We start from the raw sequence: 16363 nt of genomic DNA on the forward strand, positions 1-16363 counted from the left end.
AACTGATCATGGGTCCTCAGTAAGAGCAGGAAGTACTTTTAGCCTTGAGCCATCTCTCACACCCCTAAAGTGATTATTATATTTTTTTACATACATTAATAGTTTTTAAATTTTTAAATTTTTAATTTTTTATTATTAAGAGATTTTCTATTCAAAGTGATTATTCTTAATGGATTCAATAGTTTTCAGCCATTCCTAAGGCTTACATCACGTGTCTTCTCTACTTTTTTTTTTTTTTTTTTTTTTTTTTTTGAGAAAGAGGGTCTCTCACCTTTCCAGCTAGACTGGCTGGCCAGCTAGGCTCCAGGTTTTGCATGTCTATATCCCACCCCCAGCCCATACTCCAGGCTTTTTGGCTTTTTATATAGGAGATCTGAACTTGGATCCTCAGTTTTCCACAGCAAGCACTTTACCCATTAGCCATCTCTACAGTGCAGATGATAGTTATTTCCTGAGTTTGTATGTATTTGACTCAATTGTGGCACTAAAACTGACAGTTTTGGGAGGTATATTGAGGTATTATAAATGTAGACATTTTGAATTTTAATATTTCCATATAATAATTATGGATATACCTCCATATATATGTATACACACATAGTTTTCTTTCTTTTAGAGTGTTGGGGAGAGGATCTAAGGGCCTTGCACTTCAGTAGGCGAGCACCTTTCCACTGAGCTACATTCCCAGACCCCTCCCACTGTTTTTGCAAGTCTTATTTCTAGGATAGGCTTGCAGAAGCAGGGGTGCTAGCTAAGGTTGTGTGTTAAAGAACAGATGAGATCATCTTTACTCTTTAAGATATATTTCAGGAAATTCTTGCTTGACTGTACTGATGTAAGAGGCCAGTGTTTCATGAAACAGGGTCCACAGAGAGGCAATACTGACTACATGTTCATAATATTTAAAACAACGATTATTGAATCCTGTTGGCTGATAGGTTTGCCATACACTTCCCCTCCTGATTTCTTGGATAGGGTCTCCCCAGTGTTCCCATATCAGGCTCTTTCCTTCAGGCACTTTGATTTGTTACACACACAAGGGTGATGATTTTTATTTCTTTGCTCCCTGTTGCCACTGTCTGTTTTGAGCTATGAATAGTTTTTTAGACTTTTAATCAAGATAGATTTTAGAATCTTTGTTGCTTTATGTAATCAAGGAAGAGATTTCTTTCTGTTTTGTTCATTGTGATTCTTGTACCTGAGACAGTTTTGAGCCTCATGATCAATAACTATTTGCTAGAATGTTACAGTTATTTTATTACAACTATTACTATTATTATCATCACTATTGTGTGAGGTGTGGAAGTGGGAGTGTAGGCGCTGCCGGGGTCAGGCTGGCTCTCAGCAGTTGGCTTGCCTCCTTCACTGTGGCTTGTGTGGTCAGGTTGACAGGCATGTGCACCAAGCATTTTACCCACAGAGCCGTCCTGCCAGTCCCTAGGCCCCTAAATTATGAAATTCTGATACTGAAAAACACCTTACTCTCTGGTGCATGTTACATACCAAGCTAGCAGCCTGGTCAATAGCTGCATATTGAGGAAGTCATTTTAGTATTCCATGTGTTCATAGACCCAGTGACTATTAAGGAAGCAGATTTCAGGTAGGAGAGTTATAATTGGCCTGTCATTGTTCTTAGGACGGGGTCCCCGGTCCTATAGAGTATGTACCTGAGGATAAATATGACTTAGAACCTCTGGTGCCCCTGTCTTCAGCTCCTCAGTGTCTGGATTACAGGTTGAGCACTGATTACAGGTTGGGCACGGCCATGCTTGGAACACATAGTGCTAGGGATTAGACCCTGGGCCTCCATCATGCTAGGAAAGTACTCTGCCAGCTGAGCTACATTTCCAGCCCCTTTTATTCATTTAAAAATTTTAGCTACTAAAATTCATTTTGTAACTTTTTTGAGCGGCTTATATATCCTTTTAATTTTTTATTTTTGAGATAATAATTAGATTACATTTCTCCCTTCCTTTTCCTTTCTCCAAACTCTCTCATATACTTCTCTCCACACACCCCTTCAAATTCACAGCCTCTTTGTAAGTAGCTAATTGTTATTATGTATATATAAATATATGAATGTACATATATATTCCTAATATAACCTGTTGAGTCCATTTTATTGAGTATTTTTGCATTAATGTTCATGAGTGAAATTGCTCTGTAATTCTTTTTCTTTGTTGACTCTGTGTGGTTTGGGTATCAGGGTGACTGTGGCCTCAGAAAGAATTTGGCATTGTGTTTCTATTTTGTGGAATAATTTGAGGAGTATTGGCATTAGCTCTTCTTTGAAAGTCTGGTATAATTCTTCATTAAAACTATCTGGTCCTGGGCTTTTGTGGTTGGGAGACTTTTGATGACTGCTTCCATTTCCTTAGGGGGTTGTAGGTCTATTTAAATTGTTGATCTGATCTTGATTTAACTTTGGTCAGTGGAGCCTATTAAGAAACCTGTCCATTTCTTTTAGATTTTCCAATTTTGTGGAGTACAGGTTTTTTTAAGTATGACCTGACGGTTCTCTGGATTTCCTCATTGTCTGTTGTTATGTCCTTTTTTTCATTCTTTGATTTTGTTCATATGGATGCTCTCTCTCTGCCTTTTAGTTAATTTGGACAAGGGTTTGTCTATCTTGGTGATTTTTCTTAAAGAACCAACTCTTTGTTTCATTGATTCTTTGTATTGTTCTCTTTGTTTCTGTTTTTTATTGATTTTAGCCCTCAGTTTATTTCCTGGTGTCCACTCCTCTCGGATGAGTTTGCTTCTTTTCATTCTAGAGCTTTCAGGTGTGCTGTTAAGATCTCCCTAGATCCTTCATGAAGCCACTTAGTGCTGTGAACGTTCCTCTTAGCACCATTTTCATTGTGTCCCCTAAGTTTGGGTATGTTGTGCATCCATTTTCATTGAGTTCTAGGAAGCCTTTAACTTCTTTCTTTATTTCTTCCTTAACTCAGTGATTACTCAGTAGAGAGTTGCTAAGATTCCATGAGTGTGTAGGCTTTCTGTTGTTTCTGTTGTTGATGAAATCTAGTTTTAATCCATGGTGGTCTGATAAGTTACAGGGGGTTATTTCAAATTTTTGTCTCTTTTAAGATTTGCTTTGTGGCCAAGTATGTGGTCAATTTTGAAGAAGATTTCATGATGTGCTGAGAAGGTTTATTCTTTTGTGTTTAGATGAAATGTTCTGTAGATATCTGTTAGGTCCATTTGAATGATAACATCTGTTAGTTCTGTTATTTCTCTGTTTAGATTCTGTTTGGCCAATTCATTCTGTTGGTGAGGGTAGGGTATTGAAGTCTCCCTTTATTAATCTGTGCAGTTTGAATTGTGATGTAAGCTTTAGTAATGTTTTCTTTACAAATGTGAATGCCCTTGTATTGACATTATCTTGGTGGATTTTTTTCCATTTCCATGAGTGTGAAATGCCCTTCTCCATTTCTTTTGATTAATTTTGGTTGGAAGTCTATTTTGTTAGATTTTATGATAGCTGCACTAGCTTGCTTCTTAGGTCTATTTGATTGGAAAATCTTTTCCCAATCCTTTACTCTGAGGCAATGTCTATCTTTGATGTTGAGATGTGTTACTTGTGTGCAGTAGAATGATGGATCCTGATTTCATATCCATTCTGTTAGCCTGTAACACGAATCTTAAATGGTCTTATTAATTAAAAAAAACACCAGATCCAGATATTGGGGGTAAATTCTGAAAGATTAGAGAAACAGAACAAATCACAGCCAACCTCACCTGGACAACTCCTCATCAGATCCTGTTTCTACGAATCCTCAGACTGAAAGATTCTGAATCTTCACCCGAGTGGATCTCAGCTGAATTTCAGCTAAAAGCCTAAAAGCTTAAAAGCCTCTAGTTCCTGGTCTGCATGCCTTATATACAGAAAGGCTTCCTGCCATCACTTCCTGGGATTAAAGTGTGTGTCACCATGCCTGGCTGCTTCCAGTCTTGAACTCACAGAGATCCAGATGGATCTCTGCCTTCCAAGTGATAGGATTAAAGATGTGTGTGCCACCATTTTCTGGCCTCTATGTCTATCTAATGGCTGTTCTGTTCTCTGACCCCAGATAAGTTTATTAGGGTGCACAATATATTGGGAGACACAAATCACCACAGTTAGCCTGTGTCTTTTTATTGGGGAATTGAGTTCATCGATATTGAGGGATATTAGTGACCAATGATTGTCAATTTTTGTTGTTGGTTGTATGAGTGTGTGTGTGTATGTGTGTGTGTGTGTGTGTGTGTGTGTGTGTGTGTGTGTGTGTGTATGTGCGTGTGTGTGTGCGTATGTGTGTGCGTATGTGTGTGCTAGTCTTTGGATTTTGCTGGTGTGAGGTTATCTATTGCCTGTGTTTTTGTGGCTGTAACTATAGTTGGAGTTTTCCTTCTAGTACTTTCTATAGGGCTGGATTTGGGAATAGATATTGTTTAAATTGGAATTTTTCAAGAAATATCTTATTTTCTCCATCTATGGTGACCGACTGACTTGCTGGGTATAGTAGTCTTGGCTGGTATTTGTGGTCTCTTAGAGTCTGCAAGGCATCAGTCCAGGCTCTTCTGGATTTTAGGGTCACCTTTGAGAATTTGGGTGTGATTCTTATAGGTCTGTCTTTATGCTACTTGGCCCTTTCCCCTTACTTCTTTTAATGTTCTTTCTTTGTTCTATCTATATGTTTAGTGTTTTGATTATTATGTGACGAGGTGATTTTCTTTTCTGATCCAATCTATTCGGTGTTCTACAAGCTTCTTGTACCTTTATAGGCATGTCCTTCTTTAGGTTGGAAGTTTTTTCTTCTGTGATTTTGTTAAATATATTCTTTGGATTTTTGAGCTGGATACCTGTTGAGTCCATATAATGTTACTTGTATTCATGTTTTCAAGGTTGACTGTTTGGCACCAGACTACCAGTGCACTCTTTGCTTGGGAAGACTACCTCTCCTGTCCTCACCTTCCCTCAGATGCCTATAGTTCTCCGTGTAGGGTTGCAGCATCATGGGCTTTCCCCATCTACTTTGGCATGTCTAGTGGTATTGTCTTTGTGCAGCCCATGTTTGAGCAGTCCATTTGGTGAGACTTTATGGATGTAGCTTCTGTTATTAAGACACAATCTGTAGAAAACTCCCTGATCCTCTAGGTATTATAGTCTTTCTACCCCCCCCACCCCGCCCCTGCCTCTTCTGGATTGTTCTCTGAGCTTTAGGTATGGAAATGTTTTGCAAATTTATCCAGTAGGGCTCACAACTCTGCATATTGATTGGTTTTGGTTTCCATAATGGTCTCCATCTGTTGCAAAGAGAATTTTCCTTGAGGAAGAGACACTTATCTGTGGGTATAAGGAAAATGTTAGTAGACTGTTGATAGGGATTGTGTTGTTTTAGTTAATCAGTGGTTGTAGGTAATTTAACCAGATTTAACTAGCACTGAGTTCGATTAGAGAGCTGTTGGTTATCACCAAGGTATGTATGCCCACTACTGACCCCTTAGGGTTATTGTACCATGCTGGTTGTCTGTGTGGTTCATAGGCATCATAGTAGGTTAGTATTGTTGGTTGCCTCCCTCCTTTCAAAGCTCATATGGAGCCTTCTGGTACCATGAAAGCTAGTCCTCAGGCAGGAGGCATTCAGTTCCAGCTCAGGGGTTTCTGAGCTGTCTCTGGAGTGAATGGTGCCCTCAGCAATGGACTTCTCTTCACCCATGGTAGGTAACCAGTGGTAGCAGCAATAGGGACTTCTCTGCACCCATGGTAGGTAACCAAGGGTAGCAGCAATAGGCTGTATGCTTTGAGAGCCTCCTGGACAGCCCTGGCAAACAACTCAAAGCAGGCTTCTCGTGCTTGGTACTGGGGCTTTTGTTAGGTGGACTTTGGCTCTTGGTGGAATTACCATCAGCCTAGATTAGAAAGCATCATTTTATATATACACAAGTGTGTGTGTGTGTGTGTGTGTGTGTGTGTGTGTGTGTGTATGGTTTCAGTGCTGATTATTTTGTATTGATTAACCAATTATGGGGCTAATAGCTTGGAGACATTAATTTTCCCAGAAGACATTAGTTGTCAGTTGGCTGGGACCACATGAGATTTTCCCTTTTCTTGTTAGCATGTTTATTGGTATTGTAATTTTTCAGTTCTGCCACTCAATGTTTGATAATGAAAATATTTTTTCCTTAAGAGACATTGACTGGGGCTGGAGAGATGGCTCAGTGGTTAAGAGCACTGGCTGCTCTTTCTGAGGTCCTGAGTTCAATTCCCAGCAACCACATGGTGGCTCACAACCATCTGTAATGAGATTTGGTGTTCTCTTCTGGCCTGCAGACAGAACACTGTATACATAAAAAATAAATCTTAAAAAAAAAAAGAGAGAGAGACATTGACTGGCTAGGTGTAGTGGTACATGCCTTTGAACCCAGCACTCAGGAGGTAGAGGCAGGTAGATCTCTGAGTTCAAGGACATCCTGGTCTACACAGAGAATCCCTGTCTCAAAAAAAGAGAGGTCTAAAAAAACAGAGGGGGGGGGAGCTTTGAGCTATGATTGATTGAATTTTCTTCATTAATATTATATTTCAAAGTTAGGAGTTAAGCTACTTATTCTCACCCCCTAGCCTGTCAGTCTCCTCTTTGGAGGCTGCTGTTGCTGTTATATATCTTTCTAGAAATATTCTGTGTAATCAGAACTATGCTAATACTCAGTTTACTTGGAAACACACATGGACAGTACCATATGGTAATAGTCTATTTTTTTAATTGCTTCATGGCATTTTGATTGTTAATATCTAAGTGTAATAGCAATCAAATACTGTTATGAATATCCTTACATGCATATGTAAGCATTATTGCTTGAATAAATTCATAGCAGTGGGATTGTTAGATCAAAGCATGCTGTTTAAGAGCTGTTGTGGGTAAGTGGATTGGGCTTTGTGGTGCGGTCCTATAATTCAGGTACATGGAGGCTGAGACAAGAGCATCTTGAATTTAAGGTCATGTGATGAGACAAAATAAATAAATAAAGCTGGCATTAACTTTCTAGGTGAAAATTTCCCATTTTCTCTTTTTCCTTAGAGATTTCTGTTGGCCTGTAGGCCTTTTTACATTGGCTTGTAGATGTTGTCTAGATACTGTGGCATAAATTTTGTCATGTCTATAGATATTACTATTACGTTATGCAACTTGCTCTTTGCTTTCAGGGCTTAATCATGTAGAATTAATTTTGTTATGTGTGTATTGGTGTTGTATACATACATGTGTGCATTCATGTATGTATGCCAATTTGCATACGTTGTGTGGTAGTTTGCATGAGAATGGCCTCCATGGGTTCCTTGAGTCCCTGGTTGGTGGAACTCTTTGGGAAGGATTAGGATGTGTCCTTGTTCGAGGTGTGTTGCAGGGCTGGTGCTGGAGCTTCATCCTCCTGCCAACCCCACTATACCATCCGCTGTCTCTGCTGCAGTGCGGGGTGAGCTGGGATGCCGCCTTCACGTCATTGCCAGACTCGGATGTCCTGGAACTATAAGTCCAGTCAGTCTCTATTATAAGTTGGCTTTGTCATAGTGTTTTATCACAGCAATAGAGCAGTAGCAAATACAGGTTGTGTGTATATGGATGTACCTGTATGTTGGAAAATGACTGGTGACATTGGATATCTTCCGTGATTCCTCTCCACATCATTTATGAGGACAAGCTCACCAGTTCTGTCTATTCCAAGCTAGTCAGCTTATTCCAGGGATGCCCTTTCTCTATCTCTGTGTTAGAACTAGAGGAGGCCAGCATATCTGCCTCATTTTTACAGGGTTCCGAGGATTCAAATTCTGGTCTTTATGTTCATGAAAGTGTTCTGCCCACCCAGACTTCTCTCTAGCCATTTGTTTGCCTTTTTAAAATATAAGATCTTTATTGACAGGTAATTCAGATAGTATACAATTTTCCTGTTTGCACAATTTGATAGACTTTAGTCCAGCATCCTCATAGGCCCATGACACATCACCACTTCCTTTTTTAGAACATCGCTGTCTTCAATATCTTTCTCCCCACCCCCTTTTTTTTGAATGCCAAATACCATTTATTGAAGGAGGGAGGAGGTCTTAAATACAGGCTTACAGCATAATGGGAGAATCTGATGTTTTACAATCTTGCATCTAAGCTGTTAATGCCCAATATACTGGATTCACAGACAAGGAGCTTCCTTTAAGCATTCAGGATGGTGGAATCTCGAAGGGAATTAGCATAGGGAAGATATCAAGGTCAAGGTCAGCAAGCAAGGCAACAGTTACCCAAAATGAGAGCTAGAGACCTACAGGTCCCCCCTTTTACTAAAAAATGAGCTTCTGACTTAGGCTGTTTGGGACATCAGCTGGTCACCTTACCTGTCATGGAGGCACCTGTCCAGGCCACACAGGCATTCTGTCTTAGGTTGGTGAGCGCCCCCCAGGCATTACCCATCTCTGAATACTCATTTATTATCATATAGGCTCAATCATGTGAGAGCTGCAGAGTTAACTGTTGCCAAAGATCTCTAAGTGGCACTGGGCTTGCAATCTGTGTGTTCAACACAGAAAAGACCAACAGAAGTCTTAACCAACCTATATCCAGTAGGCTAAAGGCAACTGAGCCATTCCCTTCCTTAACGAGCCTTACTGCAAATTGGAGTCCTTGTAAGATGGTATCCCGAGAGCAAATGGAACTTGAGTTTTTAAATTTATAACTTTCAAAGCCATTGATTTAAATTTGTCATACCCAATAGAATGAAAGATTAATTAACTGTGGTAGCTACTTTTGCTGCCAGGGTCTCCACTGTGCTAGCTGTAGTAACCAGTTATGAAATGGCAATCCCAGAAACAGTAGTAGCAGTGGTCATCACTGTTATAACAGCAACAACAGCAGCAGCGATGTCAAATTCTCTTCTGGAGCATGTGAGCATCCAATGGCATGGACGCAATTCCAGGAACACAAACTACCGAAGCTCGTTTAACTGTTAAAAAAAACCCCATATGTTGTAAAGCAAAAAGGGGAAACTAGGGGCTCATCATTCCTCTCTACATTCTACCCTTTCCCTTGTTTTATATATTTAAAATTTTTTATTGGTGGATTCTGCTGGAGTTTGCATTTTTTAAAATAGTAATTTATCACTTGTGTGATATACGTATTTGTATATATTTGGGATGTGTGCCAGTAGTTTTTGATTTAAGCGGTAAAAGGCTGAGATTATAAAAATGAATTCAGTTCTTATGCTTCTGTGTCTAAGCTTTTATTCTCTCTGCTATTTCGTTTATTGTAATGAAAAAATTAAAAAATTTCTATGTAGCCAGTTTTTATGAAACATGTCACAGATAACTGAAGATACATTGGCATATCCCTACATTTCCACTTACTTGTTTCTCATTGACTTTGTCATCAGGCACCAAGTACCCTGTAGTGCTAATCCCAGTTCTCTGTACACCATTTAAGTCTGTTCAGCTCTTTCGCAAACTTATATTGCATTGTGTGTGTTTTTAAGCATCTTTTATTTTCTTTTTGGCTTTTGGTTTTTTGAGACAGAGTTTCCTTTATTGTATCTACTTAACCCCAATGTATGAAATTATTCCTTCTAGTTACGAATAAATGGAGAGAAATTAGAGGAACTTTTATCTGAAAGAGCTGTGCAATTTCGGGCCATCCAGCGTCGGCTTCTAACGAGATTCAGAGAGAAGACACCTGCTCCACTCCAACACCTGGACACCCTGCTAGACGGAACCTACAAGCAGGTCAGTGTCATGTCTACTACTGGAGATGTTTCTCCCACCCTTAGAGTCAGGCACCAGAATACTAAGATGTGCTGTGCAGTATGGTTACAATTGCTGTATGATTTTTAGGGTAGCACATAATTATCACCTTTATTCTCTTTTCCCAAGCAACTACCATATACTCTCAGTATTTATAAGACTATAATGAAGAGTTTGGCCACATAGTGGCTTCCTGGGTCTTTTATATGGTGTCACTACTTTGTTTTAAAAATAGCATTGGTGGTACTTATTTAAAACTTAGGTTTTCAAAGGTTCTAATGACTACCTATTCCTGTGGACTTGTGACAAGTAATATAGACATATCCATATGCCACTGCCTAGTCTCCCCCATGGTAACATTTTAGAAAGCTCAGGCCCACCAGCTGGATGTGGGCATTGTTTAAACCCGACTCTTGTTTAGGTTAACTTGTGTTCCCCTGTGTGAATGTGCTATTGAATTCCATCTGATTTTATCCTCTGTTTAGTTCTGTGTGTCTGTTACCACACTGCTCATACTGACCACCACCCCAACTCCTTCTTCCCACCTTTCATTACCACCCCCAACTCTAACCCCCTGTTGTTCTGTCATCTTTTGTTACTGTACCTTCCTTTAGCCCCTCCCCTGATGCCATTCTGTTGATTTTGAAAGTACAGATCAGATGTTTTTCCAGAGTTAGTTTTCCTAGATGAAGAAAATAGCTTTTTATCTGTGCTCTGGTAACACATTAGCTTTGTGAGAATGGCATGCTTACTTGAAAATTATCAGCCATTTAAGAACAATGTGCAGTGACATCCAGTAGGGTATTCGAAGACTGTTGGTCTTGGAGGTCAAGATCTCAGTTGTGGCTCATCTGGGTGGCTTTTGGCATGTTTTATGCCCTCTCAGAACTTTGTAAAATGGGATGTGGACATTGATTAAAACCCTACTCTTACTGAGATTTACTTGCTCTCCTCCGTGTGAATGTGCTATTCGGTTCTGTATGATTTTATCCTGTGTTTAGTTCTGTGTACCTGTTACCTGTTCTACGGCACTACAAAAGTTTCATTCCATGATGTATGTAAAAATGTCTTATAAATTGTTGTACAATCGCAGACTGTGGATTGCTCCTGTGACTTTTGGGTTGAGCGCTCAGGCCTTGTCAGTTCTGCAGCTCTCTCTCTAGCACACTTGTTCTCCTATTTTCAGTTCCTCCTCCCCGCTCCCCCTTCTCCTCCCTGCTCCCCCTTCTCCTCCTCCTCCTCTGTTCTCATACTTCTGGTCCCACTTGTCTGTTCCTCCTGGAGCATCCTTCATCATCAGAACTACTTGATGCTGAACATCTGCTCCACACTGCACAGCAGGCTGATGAGGAAGCTTCATTTGATACTTTCTCAGTGTGGTGTATAGCAAGACTTCCACCCTTTTTTGTAGATGTAGATGCTGGATTTTAAGTTCTTTCTCTGCCTAGCTTCAGGGTTGGGGTTTTACACTTGTAATCATAGGAACTAGATGATCAAACCCATAGGTTTTTTTCTTACTTAAATGTGTATTTTAAACTTTTATTCTTTAGAGATGAAGAATAAATAGTTTTTGAGGGAAAAAAGAATACTGTCAGGGATTTGCCTCAATTTTGATGTTCACTACTATTCAGTTTGACTATATGTGTTCATGTTAAATTATTACACTACAGTGTTACTGTGCAGTTAATTTCTTCAGCATAAAAGCCTAATTCCTTTAAGTTAATTTTAATGACATGATTAACATGAATATACTTTTCCAAAGAAGATTGCTGCCATTCTTAATGCCAAATCCTCATCTTGTTCTCTGTCATCTTCTCAGAAGTGAACCACTCTTATCTGCTTGGCATCTTTCCAGAAACTTCTTACAGAATACACTTGTAATGAGATGATTTGTGAGGCTGAAAGAACCCATGAAGAACATCAGACCACACGTCTCAGCACACCTCTGTCCCTCTTCCCTCTCTCACTGTGTGCTGGAGACATTCCCACGTGGGTGCAGAGGGCTGCTCCTTTCCAGTGGTTGCAGGAGATTCTGCAGCATAGAGTCCTGCAGTGCAGATGAGCCACAGCTGATGAGAGGAATCACTGTTTAAAAATTAGTCTTGGATAATTTCATATATGATACAATGTCGTAGGATCATATCCACCATCTGGTTCTCCCTCCGACTCCCCTTAGGCCCCAGCAGCACGTCTCTTTCTCTTAACTTCATGCCCTCCTCTTTTTAAAAAAAAAAAATAACTTATTTATTAAGTCTGATTAGTGCTGCCCATATGCACATGGATATTGTGCCATCCACTGGCCCATGGGCAACTTAGTTATAGCCTCATCCCCAGAGAAGAACGAATCTCTTTCCCTCAGTTAGGTGTGGGGCCCTGAAGCCCCTCGTCCGCTGTGCCGGGGTTTTGGCTGGTGTGCTCTTGTGCAGGACTTGTCTACAAAACCACAGCTGCCATGAGTTCAAGAGTTCAACAGCTAAGTAATGTCCAGAAGACAGCCTCTCATATCTTATTTCCACGGTCTGTTCTACAATACACCCTGAGCCTTGGGGACGGAGGGAAGGAGCTGATTGATAAAGATGTCCCATTGAGAGCTGAGAAGCCACAGTGTTTGGGGGCAGTTATGAGTCTCTGCGTTGTTGCCTACTGCAAAGAAAAGTTTCTCTGACCAAGGTTGAGTGCATCCCAGTTCTATGAATATAAACATAAACATTTAGAAGGTAATTTGACAACGTGACCATTTATCCAAATAACAATAATGTGTTCTACCCTAGGGCCTATGACCTCCTTAGCCAGGAGCTTTTAACCAGGTTTATAGTACCAGGCACGAACTTCTTTCTGTGGAACAGGCTTTAAATCCAATCAGAACGTGGTTGGTTACCCCATGACAGTCATGCCACAATTGTACCAGTGGGCACCTCTTGCCTATTACGTTAATATTGTACCATGCAGGGTCCAGCACATGTCCTTTCCTCACAGAATCCCTCATAAGCACCTTCTGGCACTATAAATGCTGGGACCTTCCTGGGCAATAGCTCAAAGGGAGGTATTTCATGCCTGCCACTGAAAAATTCTATTACCTTTAAGGTTGAGTCTAGCCCTGAGGAAAATCCCTCTTGGATAAGTCTACTTGGATCAAGCAGGCATATTACATGCCTCAGTGTCACACATCTGTGTTCAGTCATATCAACTGTGTCTGTTGCCTAGCTTTCCAGCATGATTTGCTTGGTGGGGTAAATAAACAAGTAAAGGATCAGTCTATACCAAAGCCCCATTTTACTCTCCATGGAAAAACTATTCTGTGACTATTGGGTTCGTTTTTTTGAGGTAAGATCTCACTTTGTAGCCCAGGCAGATCTCCAGCCTTGATGTTCCTCCCAAGTGCCTGGATTATAGATGTGCACTAACGTGCATGGTGTGTTATTTTGAAAGTGTTTTCCTGTTGTATCAACTTGAAATTAGATCTGTTACCTTTTTGGAGTTCTTTCTTTCTCGAGCAATGTGCTTTCAGATTTGTTGATCCCTGTGCCATTTGGAGGTCTCAGCGGCAAGCAGTCAGCAAAGAGCCTTGAGCTGTCCATTGAAATATGTACACTTCCCCTGACACCTCGAGTCTGGGTGATTCTCAGGTGTCACCACTTATGGAAGCAGTGATGACTTTCTTTTATGAATATAGAGGAAGAAGCAAGCATTTTTCTTAAATTACAGTGTGTTTTTGCCATTGTGTTCACAGTATAGTATGTGTCTCTACACACTTAGTGAGTGAATGGACATTCTCTTGTCACTTATAAAGACAAATTTCTCAAAACCATATTTTGATGAAGGCATCATTACAAAGAAGAAAACCTTTTCATGTCCATGTTATTTTAGCATGTTCAAAGGAGCTGAGAAATGGAAACTTTTTTCTTTCTAGATGGCATAATTGGAGGACTCAGGCAGACTGAGATAGCCAGGAAGGTTGTACAGCTCTAAGTTCTTGGCAGAGGAAATCTTTTCTGCTTCTATTTTAATGAGGCTGTGTGTGTGTGTATAGTTAACTGTGAATCAGTCTTCCGCTGAAATGCCTCTATACAGCCTGGCGAGTTTTGATCTTCATTTCCTGTTTTCAGAATTATTGAGCACTATTTTGCAGAAGGTAATTTTTTTTCTCCCTTAAAACACATATTCCTTTAGGGCCTGCAAGGTGGCTCATTTGATAAAAGTGCTTGTCACCGGTACTTGATGGCCTGAGTTTGATTTTCACAATTTGTAGTGAAAAGTTGTCCTCAACGTTGCCCCTTGACCTCTCTCCTTGGAGGTTATGGCAGCCAGGTGTGAGGCCTGATGGCCACGTTGTGCCTGCATTCAGGAAGCTGAGAGAGCCGGATGCTGGTGCTCACCTTGCTCCCTTCCTTCCCTATTCATTCCGTCTAGGACTTGGCACATGCCATGATCTGCTCACACTGAGAGCAAGTCTTCCGTCCTGAGTTAAATCTCTCTGGAGACACCTTCACAGACACGCCCAGAAGTGTCTCCTGAGTGATTCCAAATGCAGCCATGTTGACAATGATCTTTGCCCGTCGCAGGGCTTGGGCTGTGTAGGAATCTCTGAGGATGAAGGACTCTGTGCCCGGCCATTCTGCTGTGATCTAGGCCATTCATTTACGTCTTGCTACCTGTGTGATCTCCAGAAAATTACTTGGAACCATCAAAAAGCAGATGAAATTTACATCCCCAAGCCTCAGTTTCTCCACTTACAGAATAATGGCACACATCGCACATCCTCTATGAATGTATGTGTACATACATAAACACATAAATTCTTTGAGTAGTGCTTGGTATACAAGACCTCAACAAATTTTAACTGCTTGTGGTAAATACTCTTGGTGGTCATGTGACTACTATCTTATGCCATCTCAAACATGGTGCTATTAATTGATCAGCAAAGGAGAGACAGTAATATATCATCTTTCTGAAACTCTGTTATGTGTCAGCATTACAAACTGAAACCTTAATTAGGAATGATGAAAACCCTGTTTCCTTAGGGGTGTCCCCCAAATCCTTGAAGCCAAACTGCTCAGAAATTTTTTGGCTGCAGAGAAGTCACAAAAAGGGAGGCACGAGAGGATTGTGAACCCAGGTGGCTGGCTTCTGGTTGTTTCATTTCCAAAAGCTCTGCTCAAAACATTACACACACACACACACACACACACACACACACACACACACACACACACACCCGCCTTCTCTCTCATTCGCAGAACTGTTTATTATACTAAGTGGTGGGTCAACCATCAGATGGAAGCTTTCCTTGCTCTCCCCCTCCTTTCTTCCGTTCGTACTTTCTTCCTTTTTCTGGATATGATGCTGGGACTAGAACTTAGGGCCTGCGTACACTAGTCAAGTCCTCTACCACATAGCTGTGTTCCCAGCCACAACTGCCTGCTTTGAAGGTTTCCATACTTGTCTGGCTCGCTCTAATTCTTAACCAATGCTTACTTTGGTTGTCTTTCTGCCATTTCTTGCTTCCCATTGTAACTGAGCATTTGTATTTTGTGTGATTCACATCACACATGCCTTTGTTCATTAGTCTATCAAATTGTTCATGTTTCCTTCTGTAGAATACATTAGTAGTAATTTTTATGATGGCCTTATCATGCAGTACTTTATATGTAAATCTTTCATGTAATCATATGTTAAAACGATCTACAATGTCTCCATTTGCTTTTTATTTTATTTTGATGTCTTTTAAAAAATAACTTATTTATTTATATCTTATGAACATTAGTGTTTTGCCTGCATGTATGTCTGTGGGAGGGTGTTGGATCCCCTGGAGTTAGAGATAGTTGTGAGCTATCATGTGGGTGCTAGGACTTGAACCAGAGCCCTCTGGAAGAGCAATGCTCTTAACTGCTGAGCCATCTCTCCAGCCCCTATTTTAATGTCTTTTAACATGTAAAAATCTTCAAAATATTTTCACAGTAAAACTCCATCTCTTTCCTTTAAGTTCCTCTGCTTAGGATAGCTAGCCTTCCAAATGTCAGGAGTGAGGAGGTACCAACTTATCATTTATTTTAGCATCTGTACTCTCCCATTCTTTATATGCTTTTAGGTCCATTTGGACTTTATTATTCAACTTAGTGAGAATCTAATCTCCCTGCCAAAAATGGTGAGCGAAGTTGCTCAGCCCTAACTTATTGCATAACATGTTCTCTCTCCCACTGACTGAAATGCTACCTATGTCATTTAACAGCTCCACTGGATAGCAGCCTGGCAGACCTTAGTTCATGCAGCGATAGCCACTAGCATGTGTTGTTCCTGACTGTGGATCAGCTGGGACATTCCTCTGGGGCCTTGCTTGCCTCACAAGGTTGGACTTACTCAGGTGTCTGATGGCTCATCTGGACACAGTATGGCCTAGGGTATGTTTACTCACACACTTGGCAGTTGGCTTGCAGACAGTTGGGATCACTGGCCCATATACTTCATGGCCCAATGGGCTGGCCTGGCTAATTTATCTGGTGGCTATAGGTCCAATGTTCAAACTCACCCCCTGCCCCCTCTCTCTTTCTTTTGACAGTGTCCTGGCACTCACTCTGTAGACCAGGCTGGCCTCAAGTTCACAGAGAT

At 40.7% G+C, this 16363-nt stretch overlaps 1 protein-coding gene across 4 annotated transcripts in view; it reads left to right on the plus strand.

Annotated features, from left to right (window-relative positions):
- The window catches only part of Bbs9 (Bardet-Biedl syndrome 9), a 427340-nt gene that overhangs the window by 212361 nt on the left and 198616 nt on the right, over positions 1-16363 (plus strand). For all 4 annotated transcript variants that reach the window (XM_036194269.1, XM_036194271.1, XM_036194272.1 and 1 more), the window contains one exon: positions 9587-9739. In XM_036194269.1, the coding sequence (XP_036050162.1) occupies positions 9587-9739 (153 nt within the window). The remainder of the gene's footprint in view (positions 1-9586; positions 9740-16363) is intronic.

This window comes from Onychomys torridus, chromosome 7 (genome assembly GCF_903995425.1).
Source record: "Onychomys torridus chromosome 7, mOncTor1.1, whole genome shotgun sequence".
NCBI classification, from domain to species: domain Eukaryota; kingdom Metazoa; phylum Chordata; class Mammalia; order Rodentia; family Cricetidae; genus Onychomys; species Onychomys torridus.